Genomic DNA, 13,564 nt, shown 5'->3' with positions numbered 1-13,564 from the left:
TTATTATTATTATTATTATTATTATTATTATTATTATTATTATGAGATCTTCTATCTTGAGATGGTGTACCTATAAATAAAAAAGAAAGAACAGAGAATATTCCAATAACTTCAAGATCAAGAACAAAAAAGATAATTAAAAATCAGATTTTTATTATTTGGCAAAAGCATGAAAAGCAACAGTATGTCCTAAACCATTTGATGGCCGATTAATCTTTGTCAATCTTGATCTCCATTTATTTTTCTGAGTTGTGAAAAATCTAGCCAGGCAATGTGAGTACAGTACTTGCTGAATGCAGCTTTTGCAACCCTCCTTAAATGCAGTGACAAAAGATGGTAAACCCAGCAGTGCCATCCAAACAGCATAAGCAAAGAACTTGGACTTTTGACTCGGTCAGAAATCTTGGCGCTAAACCTGGAGCAGCTGATCCAAGCTCGAACTTGCTCTCATGTTTTGGAGTGATCAATCCTGAATTCAGACACCAGAAGGAACTTGGATTGGCATGCGGGGTGTCGAAGCCCCAAGGCAGGAAGGTGATACAGAAACAAGCAGCAAGACAGACAGGTATAGCCAAAGATTTCATAGCAAGAAAATACTCTTAATAAGTAGAAAGCAGGTAGCATCATAAATGTCATGTTGTGATGCGATAACGATGTCATGTGGCCTCCTCTTTGTCAATTTCCGAATCTGGCCGTGGTTAAAGGAGCAGAGGGTCAAATGTGTAACAATCCTCTCTCTCTCTCTCTCTCTCTCTCTCTCTCCCCCTCTCTATCTCTCTGTCACAGGTCTCTTTGAAGGCCTCTTCTTAACAAGAAGAGTTGGGAACAAGAGACACAGAGAGAGAAAGAAAGAGGGAATTCTGTTCCATTTGACAGTGGCTTACTGTTTGCATGAAAGCTTGTTGGAGAATTGAGAGGAGCTCTTTCTGAAGCTGGTTTGTTCTTTCTCCTCCCTTCTCTTTCAACTTTCCTCCATGGTTATCGTGAATTTTTTTCCTATATTTTCCAGAGCTTTTTCTCTCTCCTTTTTCCAAACAAAGATTTGATCTTCTTTTTTTTCTAATATGTGTATGCATATTTTAATGAGTTGAGCTGTTTCGTGAGAATTTAATATTTCTTTTAACACCCAAATTCTGAAACACTGCTTGAACTTTTCCTCTTTTTTTGGGGAGAGTCCTTTTCATGATCAAATGCTACAATTCAACTCTCACATGCTCTAATGCTCAGTTTTCTTGGTATTTCTCCATTATGGTATTGGGTTTCACATCTTGAGTTGGAGTTGGTTTCATCTTTTGCAATTCCTTCTTTTTCTTCCATGATTTACTTTGAACAATCTAATATTTCTTTTGGGAAGAATTTTTCTCTTCTTTCAGTCTAATTCACCTTCTTTAGGATCCTTCTGATTCCTCTCTCTTTCTCTCTCTCTCTCTCTCTCTTGTGTCCTATTTGTTGTTGTTTGCTGTGGCTAACCAGGAGATCTGAGCTTTTTTTTCTTCTTTGGCAATTCGAGCTCTGTTCTCGTTCGAGCCTTCCTGTAAGAATTTGCATTACCTTTGCTACTATTCTCTTCATCTTCTTCTTCCTCCTCCAAACCCCTACACTTCTCAGGAAACAAGAAAAGAAATCTTCCAAGTTGTGCTTGTGTTATGTAGTTCTTCTCACATGTTCTGATTTGGTTTTGTTTCTCTTCTGTGGAGAAGCTATTCATCAAGCAATGAACCACTATGTTCCTGACTGGGCCATGGATGACGACTCTGGCTGCTTGACAGATCTCCTTCCCATGACAAATCAGAAGAAACCAATGGGGTCAGAACCACCTTCCTGCTTCATCTCACTTTCCATCTGTTTCTGTACTGCATGCAGCTTCAATCCATATGTATCATCCCCTCCTCTTCCGACCTTACAGACCCGATAACGAGCTCATAGAGCTGCTATGGAGGAATGGACATGTCGTCATGCACAGCCAGAGTCACCGGAGACCTCCCGCCAACGTCGATGAGCTTAAACAAGCTCAGAAACCCGATCAAGTGCAGAAGCACGAGCAGCAGCCGCTTGGGGGTTCCGGCAACCTGATGCAAGATGCTGACACTGGCTCGTGGTTCCAGTACCCTCTCGATGACTCCTTCGAAAAGGAGTTCTGTTCCGAGTTCTTCCCTGAGATCACAGGCGGCGCAGATGCAGCTGCTGATTCCGATAAGATCAGCAAAGACTTGGTTGCAGAAGAAGACAGGTTGGTAAGATTCGGTTCGAGCAATGCCTTGGCGGCGTCTGCTCCCAAGGACAACAACACCATGCCCCCTCCCAAATCACATCTTATGGGCACCACCACACCGCAGTCGTCCTGCTTAGAGAACGCTGGCGCTCTCAACTTCTCCCACTTCTCCAAGCAAGCGAAGGCCGATTTGGGATCCTCGAGATGCCCACAGGGGCACAAGGGAGGTGGGAGCAGCAGCAAGGCAGGCGCCCAGGAGTCCTCGATGATGACGGTTGGATCGAGTACCTGCGGAAGCAATCAAATCCATGCCCACACCGATCCGAGCAATAATTTGAGCCATGATGCAGCTGACATTGTTACAGGGCTTGAGGAGGACACCAGGATGAGGGTTCTCTCGGAGGGGATGCAGTCCAAGGCACATGAATGCACCTTAACCTCGACGTCAGGTGGCTCTGGCTCCAGTTACGGAAGAACAGGACAGCAGAATGCGAGTGATCGGAGCCACAAGCGGAAGGCAAGAGACGACGTAGATGATTCCGGGTGTCAGAGCGAGGTAATGATTCCAGTTCTCTGTTCTTCTACGTTCCATGTTCGTGAAGATGCTGAAACTTGCAGGAAGTTGAGTACGAATCCATCGAGGAGAAGAAACCAGCTCAGCGACCGATATCCAAACGCAGAAGTCGTGCTGCCGAAGTCCACAACCTCTCGGAGAGGGTAAGATGAGCTACCAGCTCTTCGGTCACGGCCATTGATGTCTCTGTCCTTACAAAGCTCTTATCTTGTGTAGAGAAGAAGAGACAGAATAAATGAGAAAATGAAGGCTCTTCAGGATCTCATACCTCACTGCAACAAGGTATATATATGTGTGTGGCTATATATATGTGTGTATATATATATATATGTATATGTATGTGTATATATATATATGTATATGTATATGTATATATATATATATATATGTTTATGTATATGTATATATATATATATATGTATATGCATATGTATATATGTATATATGTGTGTATATATATATGTATGCATATATATGTATAGAGATGAAGAGATAGATAATGGACACTTAAGCAGATTCTATAACTTCATTTGAGTGTGCTACATTCATGATTTCAGACGGATAAAGCATCAATGCTAGATGAAGCAATCGAGTACCTGAAATCACTGCAGCTGCAAGTTCAGGTACGAAACCTTGATGCCTCTGCACGCTTTAATCCATACACAAACAGCAGAATCGGCGATGCTCATATCGATAACCATGTATCAGATGATGTGGATGGGAAGCGGCATGGCGTCGATGATGTTTCCCGGTGTCCAACAGTATATTTCAACCATGGGAATGGGGATGGGGATGGGGATGGGTCACGCTTCCGTGCCAGCCATTCACGGTGCAGTTCAATTGCCAAGAGTTCCATTTGTGAACCAATCTGTAGCCACAGCTTCTGGCACAAACCAGACATCATTCTTCCCCTCCCCAGCCATGAACGCTGTAAATTTCCCCAACCAGATGCAGAACATTCATCTTCCTGAATCATATGCCCGGTACCTTGGCATGCCTATCATGCCATCTCATCAGGTTTGCAGAGTCGATTGCATTCGTTTCTTCGGTGTTTTGGCCATTTTTCTTTTTGCCGATGGGTTCGACATTATGATCGCGTTCCAGGCAACGAATTTTTGTACATATGGATCTCAACCGGTGCAGCAGAATCAGTCGGCAGGAGCACCTGGCGGCAGTCTCCGACCCGGTGCCGGAGGACCTAATTGTGCAAGTACTGAGAACAACAGATCTGGTAATTTGGATGTGATCAGCAACAAAATCTTCCTCTTCTCAGAACAATTCTGGTTTACCGAAAGTAAGCTTTTATATGTGCAGGTTGATGATGACACTTCCAAGTCTGGAGTCTGCTCTAATCTTTAACTCAGACAACTTCCGTCATGGACTTCTCCTTGTTACTTAGTACTGATGGCCTGTTGAAGCCAGAATTTGCAGTGTATAATACAAAGGAATGAGAAAATTTTTCTGGTCTTCGGATGATCCAGAAATTTGAGCTCATACAAGTTACTTGTTTATCTTATTGTGTAAAAGATCAATAGAACACTACCTATTTTTTTGTTTACCATGAAATAACCATCCATCATCTGATTAGGTGATCTCTGAAAACAGTGATGCAGACATTTCCATTGTACTATGTATTTCTATCAACATATTACCTCTTCTCCACACCCAGCTGCACTCCACAATATAGCTTTCTTTCATTTAGTATCCTTTGGATGGATATCTTCAAATATATTTCAAAGATTCTTGACACTAAAGTTGGTCAACAATTCGAGAATCCAGGGATTAACAGGAGATCATCTCATTTGTTACCTATACTTGGAACAAGACTGGTTCTTGAGTGCAAAGATTGAATTGGGACTGTCACCGGTAGTATAAAGATGTCCATGAGATCATGGCACATATTTGTATGGCATCTTGGCGCAGTGAGTTGTCTCTTATCCTTCCCTTTTAGTGCCACCGAGGGGAAGCATATCAGTTGCATGAAACCATTTCCTAGCGAGACGAAACGCTCACACACGCTGCAGATAGGATTTTGATGTTCTTAGCGAGGGGTTGGGCGGTGTCTGCGGTTGAGTGACCGAGTAGATGAAGAATCTGCGCTCTTCGGCCATTTCTGCTCGACCCCTTCGACATGGAGTCATCTGTGAGTTCATGCATTATTACCGGTGGTATGCCCACGTAACGTCATCTTCTTTTTCCGTGGAGAGACAGGCTGCATCCGATGAAGCTAGTCACCTCTCGTCGACAGCATTCGTGGACTGTATTATGTTGGTCGTGATGCGACAATGGTGGGTGCGAGGGTGTTCGGGTGTGATGTCTGACCCAAGTGAGCCCGAGGCTCACATAGCAAGTGTCTCGGTGGATGGAAGGAGACTGCGGTGAGGAATGTTTGGGAGGTCCCTCCGAGAATCCCACCATGGAAAACCCAGCAAAATTATTGAAGCACAACTGGGGCAGTAGACAGCTCTTCTCCACTTCTTTTCTTCTCTTTCATTTGATGTTGCAAGCTTGAGATCGACCGATGATGCCCGTGGTAGGCCCTGGTTAAAACATGGCCACACCTCATAGTCTCAGCTCATATCCCTTCGAGCTTCTCCTCTATCCACAGTTTGGGTCCAATTTCTCCTCTCTTCTTCCTTTTTCACTCCTCGTGTGTAGTGGCAGTGACACGAAGCACAAGTTTTGGTGTCATCTTTGAGTCTCTGCATGAACACTTTGCATCGACTGATGCGACTAATCTGCGTCGTCTTAACGACTGATTTGTTCTTAGTTAATCCGATTCTTCGTCTTGGTTGTCAGAATCTCCGATGACTCGTTAAAACTCAAAGTTCATTATATAAACGGAAGCTGACTTTTAGTAGATGCATGATTAGCTCAGCTGGTGATGGATTATGAAGGAACTCGATTGGGATTACGGTCGGTTTCGGTCAACATCCCTGAAGATTGGAATTGAATCCAATCCTGCGACATTTGCAGGAGTTGGATGACGACGATCTCCTCAGTGCGTTCATCTTTATTCCCTTGTGCGCCGACATCAAGGGACCACGCAGGGATTGCAGCATTATCTTGTCTTGGGTGATTAGGCCATAATCACAGTGATAACTTGATGACATGATCATGACAGGAAACAAAACCGTGTAATGTGAGTGATGTGATCCACGCTAAAATTAATTGTTCTCTCAAGACATGCGCTGCATGGCAGCAGGCTGTTTGGTAGGTACTTGGAAGCCAGCTACAAAATCCTGGGTTCATCATCCGCAACGGGAACTCAGACTCTGGCAGAGCTTGAGGTGCCTTGGGACCTTACTTTCTCTTGCAGGGACAAGGTGGAGATCTGCCCCACTGCGTTGAACTCGGGATCTGAGTTCAACAGGTTCTCATGCACGGCATCACAGAGCTGATCATGTGTTCCATGACCAAGTAGCTGCAACAATCAATGCATCTGTTAACACTCGTTATTAGAAACCGATGAGTAGTCATTTTCTTGGGTTGGTCTTGGGGGATCGTAATAAAGCTTGGCGATACAGAAACACATTCGTTACATTCCACCACCAAATTGTGTCCATGCAAAAGAGCACAGATTGTTCTTCCTCCTTGTGAGAGAGGATGACCATAGAAAAGATGAATGCACGCATGTCAACTCATGTTCATCTGATATCAGCATGAGCATGTTGCTCGTGAGTCATGTCGACGTCGAGTTGCACCGCAACGGCACCAAAGTCAGGCAGACATCGCATCCAATTGCAGAGATGCTTAGCATGGCAGATAGCGAAGCCGACATACAATTCAAGCAAATTGCTCTCACACCCCCTTCCCTCTTTTAAGTGCAGCAAATGATGTAAACACATCTAAACATCAAATGATATAAACACTCTAAGCCAAGAAGGTTCCATGAAATGCTTCAGAAGCATTAATCTATAATCTCGAGAAGCAACAGCAAAAATAATAGGATAAAATGAAGGAGAAGGTAAAGTGTAGAGATCATCAATCACTCGAGTCGAGACAAGAACGTCCCTAAGAGAAGTGCAGCAGAAGGAAGGTCGAGTTAAACCTGTGAGGAGCTGCTTTCTCTAGAGCGGCTTTCGACGGCAGCATCTCTGATGAGCTGTGCTTGTCCAAATGCATCTTCTTGACCTCTAATAGCTTGGGCCATAGCCTCGGCGGTATCCCCACTTGGAAAAGGAAAAGGAGATGGGGACGCTGTGACGGAGGGAACTTCGAGGAAGAGGACGAGAAAGGAGAAGGTGAGAGGAGGGACGAACAGTGGAGAATGATACACACGATATATGGAGGAAGGTGAGGCGAAGCGCACATCCAGGGACGCAGGTGGTCCTAACCAGTGCACGCCCATGCAGGAAGAACGCTGAGAGATTTGACCGAGAAGATTGGAAGATTTGGGAACCTTCAGAGAAGACAGGTTGGCGGAGAGAGATAGAGAGAGAGAGAGAGAGAGAGAGATGATGTATAGTGAACCTGTTTAGGGTTAGCCGGGGGAGGTGGAAATGATTGGAGCAAAAAGATAATATATAGTGAACCTGTTCATGTAGATGATGTGGAAGACAGCAGCTGTTTGCAAGTATACTAATCTTGTATCGAATAACCCCAATAAAAATCCATTGTAACATATTGTTTTGTGTACTTTTCCACTTCATATTTTCGACAACCTAACTTCCTGACGTCATGAGATTCATATAGAGGTATAATATTATGATGATCACTTAAATTTTTGGAGATATATATATATATATATATATATATATATATATATATATATATATATATATATATATATATATATATATATATATATATATAACACAGCTCATAAATAATTAATTTTCTTCAAAAACTAAATATTCATACATTCATTCACCACAGAAAGAAGAATTCAATAGAAAAAATAAGATGGAGACAGACTGCAACGGGTGAAGTTGTGTGGCATGCAACAGTTTTCTTTATTATTTCTAGAGAAGAACACTCGATTCATTTATTAAGCAGAAATTACATCATACGATTGGACAAAGTCTAGAGAGAAAACTTCACCCGATTGGTGTGAGATCTCATGAGATCTATCAAAATTGGCAAGCTTGTCAAGCCTCTATCATCACTTGTGGGACTGTAACCTCGGTGACTTGTACAGCTTCAGCACAGAAGAAACAATTTTTATAAAAGTAAATAAACAAAGGAGTCAAATTGCCTCAGAAATCAACATAATGGATAAGGAAATATGTAAGTACCACCACCATGATGTACATGCTCAATATCTGGTTTCTCCGAGGTTGTAAGCAAAGCATAAAGCATTGATACATCATGAGCTTTAGTCAAGAGTCTGTTCTGATATCAGGAATTACAACTCAAAGCTCTTTATGTTGCAACTCAAGCAGGTCTATAAGCATTGCCTTTTAACAGGAAAGCAATAGGTATTAGGTCATCTCCATAAGCTCTTTTGGTATAAACCGATCCCATTCAGAGAAATGCAACATGAATATCCAGCCATCGGACTCGTATAATCCTCATAGCTCTATTTCCTTATTCATCAATATACAAAAACTGAGAAATAGTCCAGTCGTCCAGAGTTTTCAACAGTGTCTTATATGATAACATGCATTTTATTACATCTCTTTAGGTTCAAAAGTAAAGGTAACTAAATCACTATCAGCTGGCACCAATACTGCAACATCTACTGTAACAGATAGATACCTCAATTCCATCAACAACATCGGACAGCCCTTTTTCAAGCAAGCTTTACATTTGAATGATTTTTAGTAGCCATGTCAAATGTGACGCAGAGATGCCAACCTCTTCTCTAGGTCATCAACTTCAGGATTCTTTGGAGCTACAGTCCTGCAACACTAAAAACAATTAATGCGAGACCATCGTAGTACATGGAATCAGAATTTTATCTCTAAGCATCAACCAAAAAGCAAGAAGATAACTAATGGAGGTACTCATGGCTTGACCAGTACATAACCTGAATTGTGCATGTAACTGAGTGTCTGTTAGCAAACATTTCATACCTAGAGGCAGTATCAACTTTCTTACTGCTGACTGCAATCCGGCCTTTGGGAGCTGAAGATAGCTGCAAAAGAAAATTATCAAAAACAAAAAAAGATGTTTAATTGTCATTAAGATTTTAAATTACAATGAGGGAAGAAAACATAGTTTGAATATCTAATATTGCACACCAAATAGATATGCAAAAGGAATACCTGTGAGGCAACATCGACACCAATTTCATCAAGCACCTAAAACAAATAAGACAAAAACCAACTTACAGCATGAATCACATTAAGGGAATTCTGTAGCCAAGATGTACTTTTGCTTGCTTCAAGAAAGGTTTATATAAAAGTATAATTGAGATGTTAAAACGACACAAAAGTTCATCTTACCTGGTTTGTGAGCTCTTCTGTTTCCTCTTCTGCCTCATCTTTATCCAATGTTTCATCAATGGCCTCCGATATCATCTCAAGCTGCATATATAGAAGTACAAATATAGATTGTTCACAAAATTAAACACACACGAGACAGGGGCTGAGAGAGAGATTTCTAAAGATATCTAGGCTAAAAATGCATTAAAGCAAGAAGTTTGCAAACAATTGGTTTCCATTTAATAGCATAGATTAATGCATTTCAATTTATTAATTCTACAAAGTGGAAATCATCAACATCAATCAATCTTTAATTGCACCATATCCTGAAGAAAGAGGTCTGTTACAGAAGCAACTCTGAGTGTGCTAAAATCCTTGTAAGAAAAATCCAAGCTTGTTCATTTGACAAATATGCTGTGGTAGCAGCTATTAGCCATTGTTCGTCAATCATAATTACGGTATAAGTTTGAGCAGATACACCATTTCCAACAGTTTAATGTGCTGAAAATTTTTCATCTAGTATTACATAGGACAAAAAAGACAGGAAATATAACTACCAAATTTTTGCCAAGAGCAAATCATGAAAGTGAGGGTGAGCCTTAGCACCATATTAAGCTTGTGCCTCTATGACTTACACGTGTATACAAACATATATATATACATATATATATATATACATATATATATATATACATATATATATATATATATGTGTGTGTGTGTGTGTATAAGTATATACACATACACATACATATATACATATATACATATATATACATATGTATATATATGTATACATATATATATATACAAATATACATTTATACATATTGAGAGAGAGAGAGAGAGAGAGAGAGAGAGAGAGAAAGTGACAAGTTGGACCCAAATGCTTAATTTTAAAAAAGTTACTCTTACAAAAATGATTTGTTCAAAAGTGTTAAGCAATTTCACATAAACACCAAAGTTTGTTTTTGAATGTAACAATTAAAATTTTGTAGGAGTTAAAGTTTTGCATCAGTCTTACCGTCATGTCCATTTGTGATGATTGCTTCTGGAATTCTTTCATCACTTTTGCCTGCTTCGCTGGTTCCATTTGCTGAAACATGTAATTACATATCAATATGCAAGCATGCTAATGATTGAACATCTAGCTAGATTATCCATTACTGAAACAAGCTGTCACCACATAATACAAAATTAAACTTCCAAACCTTGTTCATAGCAGCCATCGCTTTGCTTGCACCTTTCATTCCTGTGGATAATGACGTATTTGCATACATAGCCTGAAAGAAAGCCAAATATCAGTTTCTTCACAAGTTGAGGTATGATTTGAAGACAATGGTATTCCATAACTACATCTACTAACTCAGAATGCCTGACCTGAGTATGGGTTGCTATGCCTCTTATTTGTGCACGAGTTCCCTGCAAGTTTGTAATTTGCTGCCTTAGACGAACGAGTTGGCGAGCTAAGATCCGGGTGGCAGCCTGCAAGAGTAAATGTACCAAATAACAATGTGCTATACCCCTCCTGTCCAGAATGGTATATGTTTGCGATGAACATTCCAATAAAATACAGATATACTGCTTGAAAAAATAAAGCGGCCATAAGAACACAATGAGGAAATCATGACATGAAAAATAAATACAGAGAAAAGCTTGCCTCGTTCCCAGTTTGTGCAGTCTTCTTGATCTCTGCAACCAGTTTTTTCTCCTGATGACTGGCTTGTAAGTAACAGTAGACAGACAAAATGATGCACAAAAGATTATTTAAATGCAGTGCATAGAGGAACAACAAACCTCTAACTGCAGCGAAGCGATCTCGCGTTCCACACCTGAAGCCAAGATGGTAGGATCATAAGCACTCAAATCATGACATAATTTATTCTTCCCAAACCAAGACGAGGAGAAAGAAACAGATCAAATTGCAACTTGACATTTTGCAGATAGACAAAGGAAAGCACCTCTGTCCGGAATAAAACCCTAAAGATCTGAAGCCGAGAGACTTACCCCTTGTGGCGACTGCCATTTCCCTTTTGCTCGTCCTGAGAGCATCTGCGAGGTAAAAGAACAGCCATAAGATTCGGAGAGGAGCTCTCAAAGTATCCTATTAATGGAATCAATAAAGGGAAAAAAAGAAAGAGACAAAACCCTAACTGGTAAAACAACAATTTCGACGGAAAAATTCGCCACAAAATAAGCACCATATCAAGAGAAACAAATTCCTTCCTTTCTTGAAGGCAAAGGAAAGATTCGTATACATCAAACCCACCATCCAACGAAAAATCAAGGTGAGCAGACCGAATCCATCGAATCGAGGCAAAATGCAGATCAAGAAATAATCTTTTTGTCTCACCCTTGGGAGAGGTCTTCTTCTTGAAGATGTTCATGGTGCGCTTCTCTACGCCCGAGCAACGAGATCGTGGGAAAGGAGAAGAGAAATCCGCGGACGAGAGAGGCGAGAACCCCTAGATCAGGATGTGTGGAGGCGGCTAGGGCTCAAGCAGTCCGGCGATGCAGCGGCTTCACTCTCCCTCTCGCTGCGCTCCCACTCGGACACCGCGGCCGAGTACGATTATGTTCGTCCCTTCCTTTTCTCACATCCTTCTCGCGACCTGAGCAATCTTTGTTGATCCACCCATGTCATCGTGAGCCGTTTCTCCCATAGGAGATTCAAATCTGGACCCACTAGAATAGCCAGTAACATTATGGGTATTTGGGATTCTGGGCGATAAACTTACAATTCCTTTTTCGTGGAGCCCATCCAACGGTCAGTAACTTTGAAACTGATACGTTCTTAATCGACCGATGCGGCGCGCCTCCTCGCACGTGTTGGGTCCGCGTGCGGGGGCATCAAGCCCAAGCGTCGGGGATCGAACGGCCGTGATGCAACGGTACATCCAAGCGGATCGGCTCGAGCTGGAAAAATTGGATCTGACTCCGAAAAGATCCGATCCGATAAATCTGGATCCGGCTTCCTTAAGCGGGCCGGACTTATCCATGGGCCCCCGAGAAAGTATTCCAATCGTCGACCGTAGAGCACGTCCCTGCCACCATGTCATATCACGCTTTGAGCTGCGTGCGCAGACTCGATCGCCATCTTTAAGAATCGTGCCTGCCGCGTCAAGTTCTTGATCACCAGTAGGAATCTAAAGACAATAAATACAATGGGTATTTTTAATTATGATATCGTAATTATAAGCATGAATGAAATTTTCATCTTCTGAAGATGAACTGATAGATGAGTGTGTAATTGATCCAAACTTCTCTCTGTGTCGAGAGAGAGAGAGAGAGAGAGAGGTGCTGAAAAGGAAGTTTAGCATCCGAAGCATTCATTCCCTCATTGATGAATCCTATGCTTTAATTCAAACAATAAAGGAGGATAGCACTGTGCACAACCTTTATTTTAAATGAACTGAGCTCAGCTTTGTACACAGCTTGAGGAAACTTAAACATCAGGCCGCCTTCTCTCTCTCTCTCTCTCTCTCTCTCTCTAATCCATGCTATCTATCATCTGCCCACCACCATCATTCACTCACAGGACATGGCCTCCGAGAACGTTGGCCCACTGCCATGAACAAAAGGTGAAGATCTCATTGCAGACACACCTCCTTTGTCCTGTTCTGCACTCGCTTGGTCCCCTACCTGCACACCATCCTCCATCATTGCCCATGCTTGTTCTCCACCATCACAAGCAAGGAACGGAGAGGAGCACACGACATGCTCAAAGGTTCAGCTCATGCAAGGAAGATCCGCCAGCTTTGGGGGGCTGCAGTTGCAAGAACAGTGACAACCCAAGAACAAGGACCACAGTCTTTGTGGTCTTTGAAATGCGTTGCTATCTTCCTTCAAATCTTGCTGTCTGCTTTCTTCACTCTCATAAAGCGGTCAAGGTTGAAAGTAAATCCTTGTTTCTGCTGCTGCTTTGGCCTGCAGCAAGCAAGCAAGGTTTTTAGTCCAAGGAAGAATTCTACAGTGCATGTGGATCATCAAGAGAAGCAAGCTTTTCAGGCGATGGCTGACAATACCAAGACAAGTTAAAATGCCATGAAGAACAGACACCATCAGCCTAATCACACTCGGTCGGGACCATTCGAGTGAAGCATTTGATGCTCTGGTCCCTGATCTCTAACTTAAATCCAATCAAAACAGGTTGCTTCTTAACTTTCGATATGCGCCTTTCTAATCTTTTGGAATGTTTCGCTTCTTTTGCTTCTCTCGTTGCTACTCTCAATTGCACAGAAAGTTAATGATGGTATTTTGGAATTCTAGATCACGAAGAACATAGTCAAGATAGTCCGATCTTAAACTCCTAATCACCTATTAATGGTCATGGATTGCTCTGTTAATCACACATCATGGTGTCATGGAAAAGGCTGATTCCTGGGCTCATGAGATATCCAAGAGTGATCA

General features: G+C 41.9%; 2 protein-coding genes and 1 long non-coding RNA gene across 3 annotated transcripts; 1 reads left to right on the top strand and 2 right to left on the bottom strand.

The window, feature by feature from the left end:
- The first annotated feature begins 773 nt into the window (after nt 1-773).
- Nucleotides 774-4,448, top strand: LOC135671877 (transcription factor PHYTOCHROME INTERACTING FACTOR-LIKE 13-like). Its single transcript, XM_065180230.1, has 9 exons — nt 774-935; nt 1,701-1,806; nt 1,907-2,768; nt 2,831-2,929; nt 3,003-3,068; nt 3,344-3,409; nt 3,495-3,803; nt 3,891-4,017; nt 4,101-4,448. Exons 2-9 carry the CDS (start codon nt 1,715-1,717, stop codon nt 4,103-4,105), a joined length of 1,626 nt encoding a protein of 541 aa, XP_065036302.1. The 5' UTR covers nt 774-935; nt 1,701-1,714; the 3' UTR covers nt 4,106-4,448.
- Nucleotides 4,449-5,933: 1,485 nt separating this feature from the next.
- Nucleotides 5,934-7,263, bottom strand: LOC103982234 (uncharacterized). Its single transcript, XR_010513045.1, has 2 exons — nt 6,838-7,263; nt 5,934-6,210 (listed from the first exon to the last, which is right to left on the bottom strand). It is a non-coding gene; the product is annotated as an uncharacterized LOC103982234 (long non-coding RNA).
- Nucleotides 7,264-8,282: 1,019 nt separating this feature from the next.
- LOC135672679 (vacuolar protein sorting-associated protein 2 homolog 2-like) lies at nt 8,283-11,760 on the bottom strand. Its single transcript, XM_065181179.1, has 11 exons — nt 11,508-11,760; nt 11,162-11,206; nt 10,952-10,986; nt 10,815-10,865; nt 10,535-10,639; nt 10,366-10,437; nt 10,179-10,250; nt 9,176-9,256; nt 8,996-9,031; nt 8,804-8,865; nt 8,283-8,630 (listed from the first exon to the last, which is right to left on the bottom strand). Exons 1-11 carry the CDS (start codon nt 11,539-11,541, stop codon nt 8,561-8,563), a joined length of 663 nt encoding a protein of 220 aa, XP_065037251.1. The 5' UTR covers nt 11,542-11,760; the 3' UTR covers nt 8,283-8,560.
- Between the last annotated feature and the right edge of the window lie 1,804 nt (nt 11,761-13,564).

The sequence above is a fragment of the Musa acuminata genome, chromosome BXJ1-4, assembly GCF_036884655.1.
Source record: "Musa acuminata AAA Group cultivar baxijiao chromosome BXJ1-4, Cavendish_Baxijiao_AAA, whole genome shotgun sequence".
In the NCBI taxonomy this organism is placed as follows: Eukaryota; Viridiplantae; Streptophyta; class Magnoliopsida; order Zingiberales; family Musaceae; genus Musa; species Musa acuminata.
This window is presented reverse-complemented; position numbering and strand designations above follow the sequence as displayed.

Coding starts and splice junctions, on each gene's coding strand:
- LOC135671877 (XM_065180230.1), top strand. CDS start 1,715: ATGAACCACTATGTTCCTGACTGGGCCATGGATGACGACTCTGGCTGC. Junction 1,807..1,906: donor AATCAGAAGAAACCAATGGG/GTCAGAACCACC, acceptor CCGACCTTACAG/ACCCGATAACGAGCTCATAG. Junction 3,804..3,890: donor CTATCATGCCATCTCATCAG/GTTTGCAGAGTC, acceptor ATCGCGTTCCAG/GCAACGAATTTTTGTACATA.
- LOC135672679 (XM_065181179.1), bottom strand. CDS start 11,541: ATGAACATCTTCAAGAAGAAGACCTCTCCCAAGG. Junction 10,640..10,814: donor CTGCACAAACTGGGAACGAG/GCAAGCTTTTCT, acceptor TTACTCTTGCAG/GCTGCCACCCGGATCTTAGC. Junction 8,631..8,803: donor AAAGTTGATACTGCCTCTAG/GTATGAAATGTT, acceptor TTAGTGTTGCAG/GACTGTAGCTCCAAAGAATC.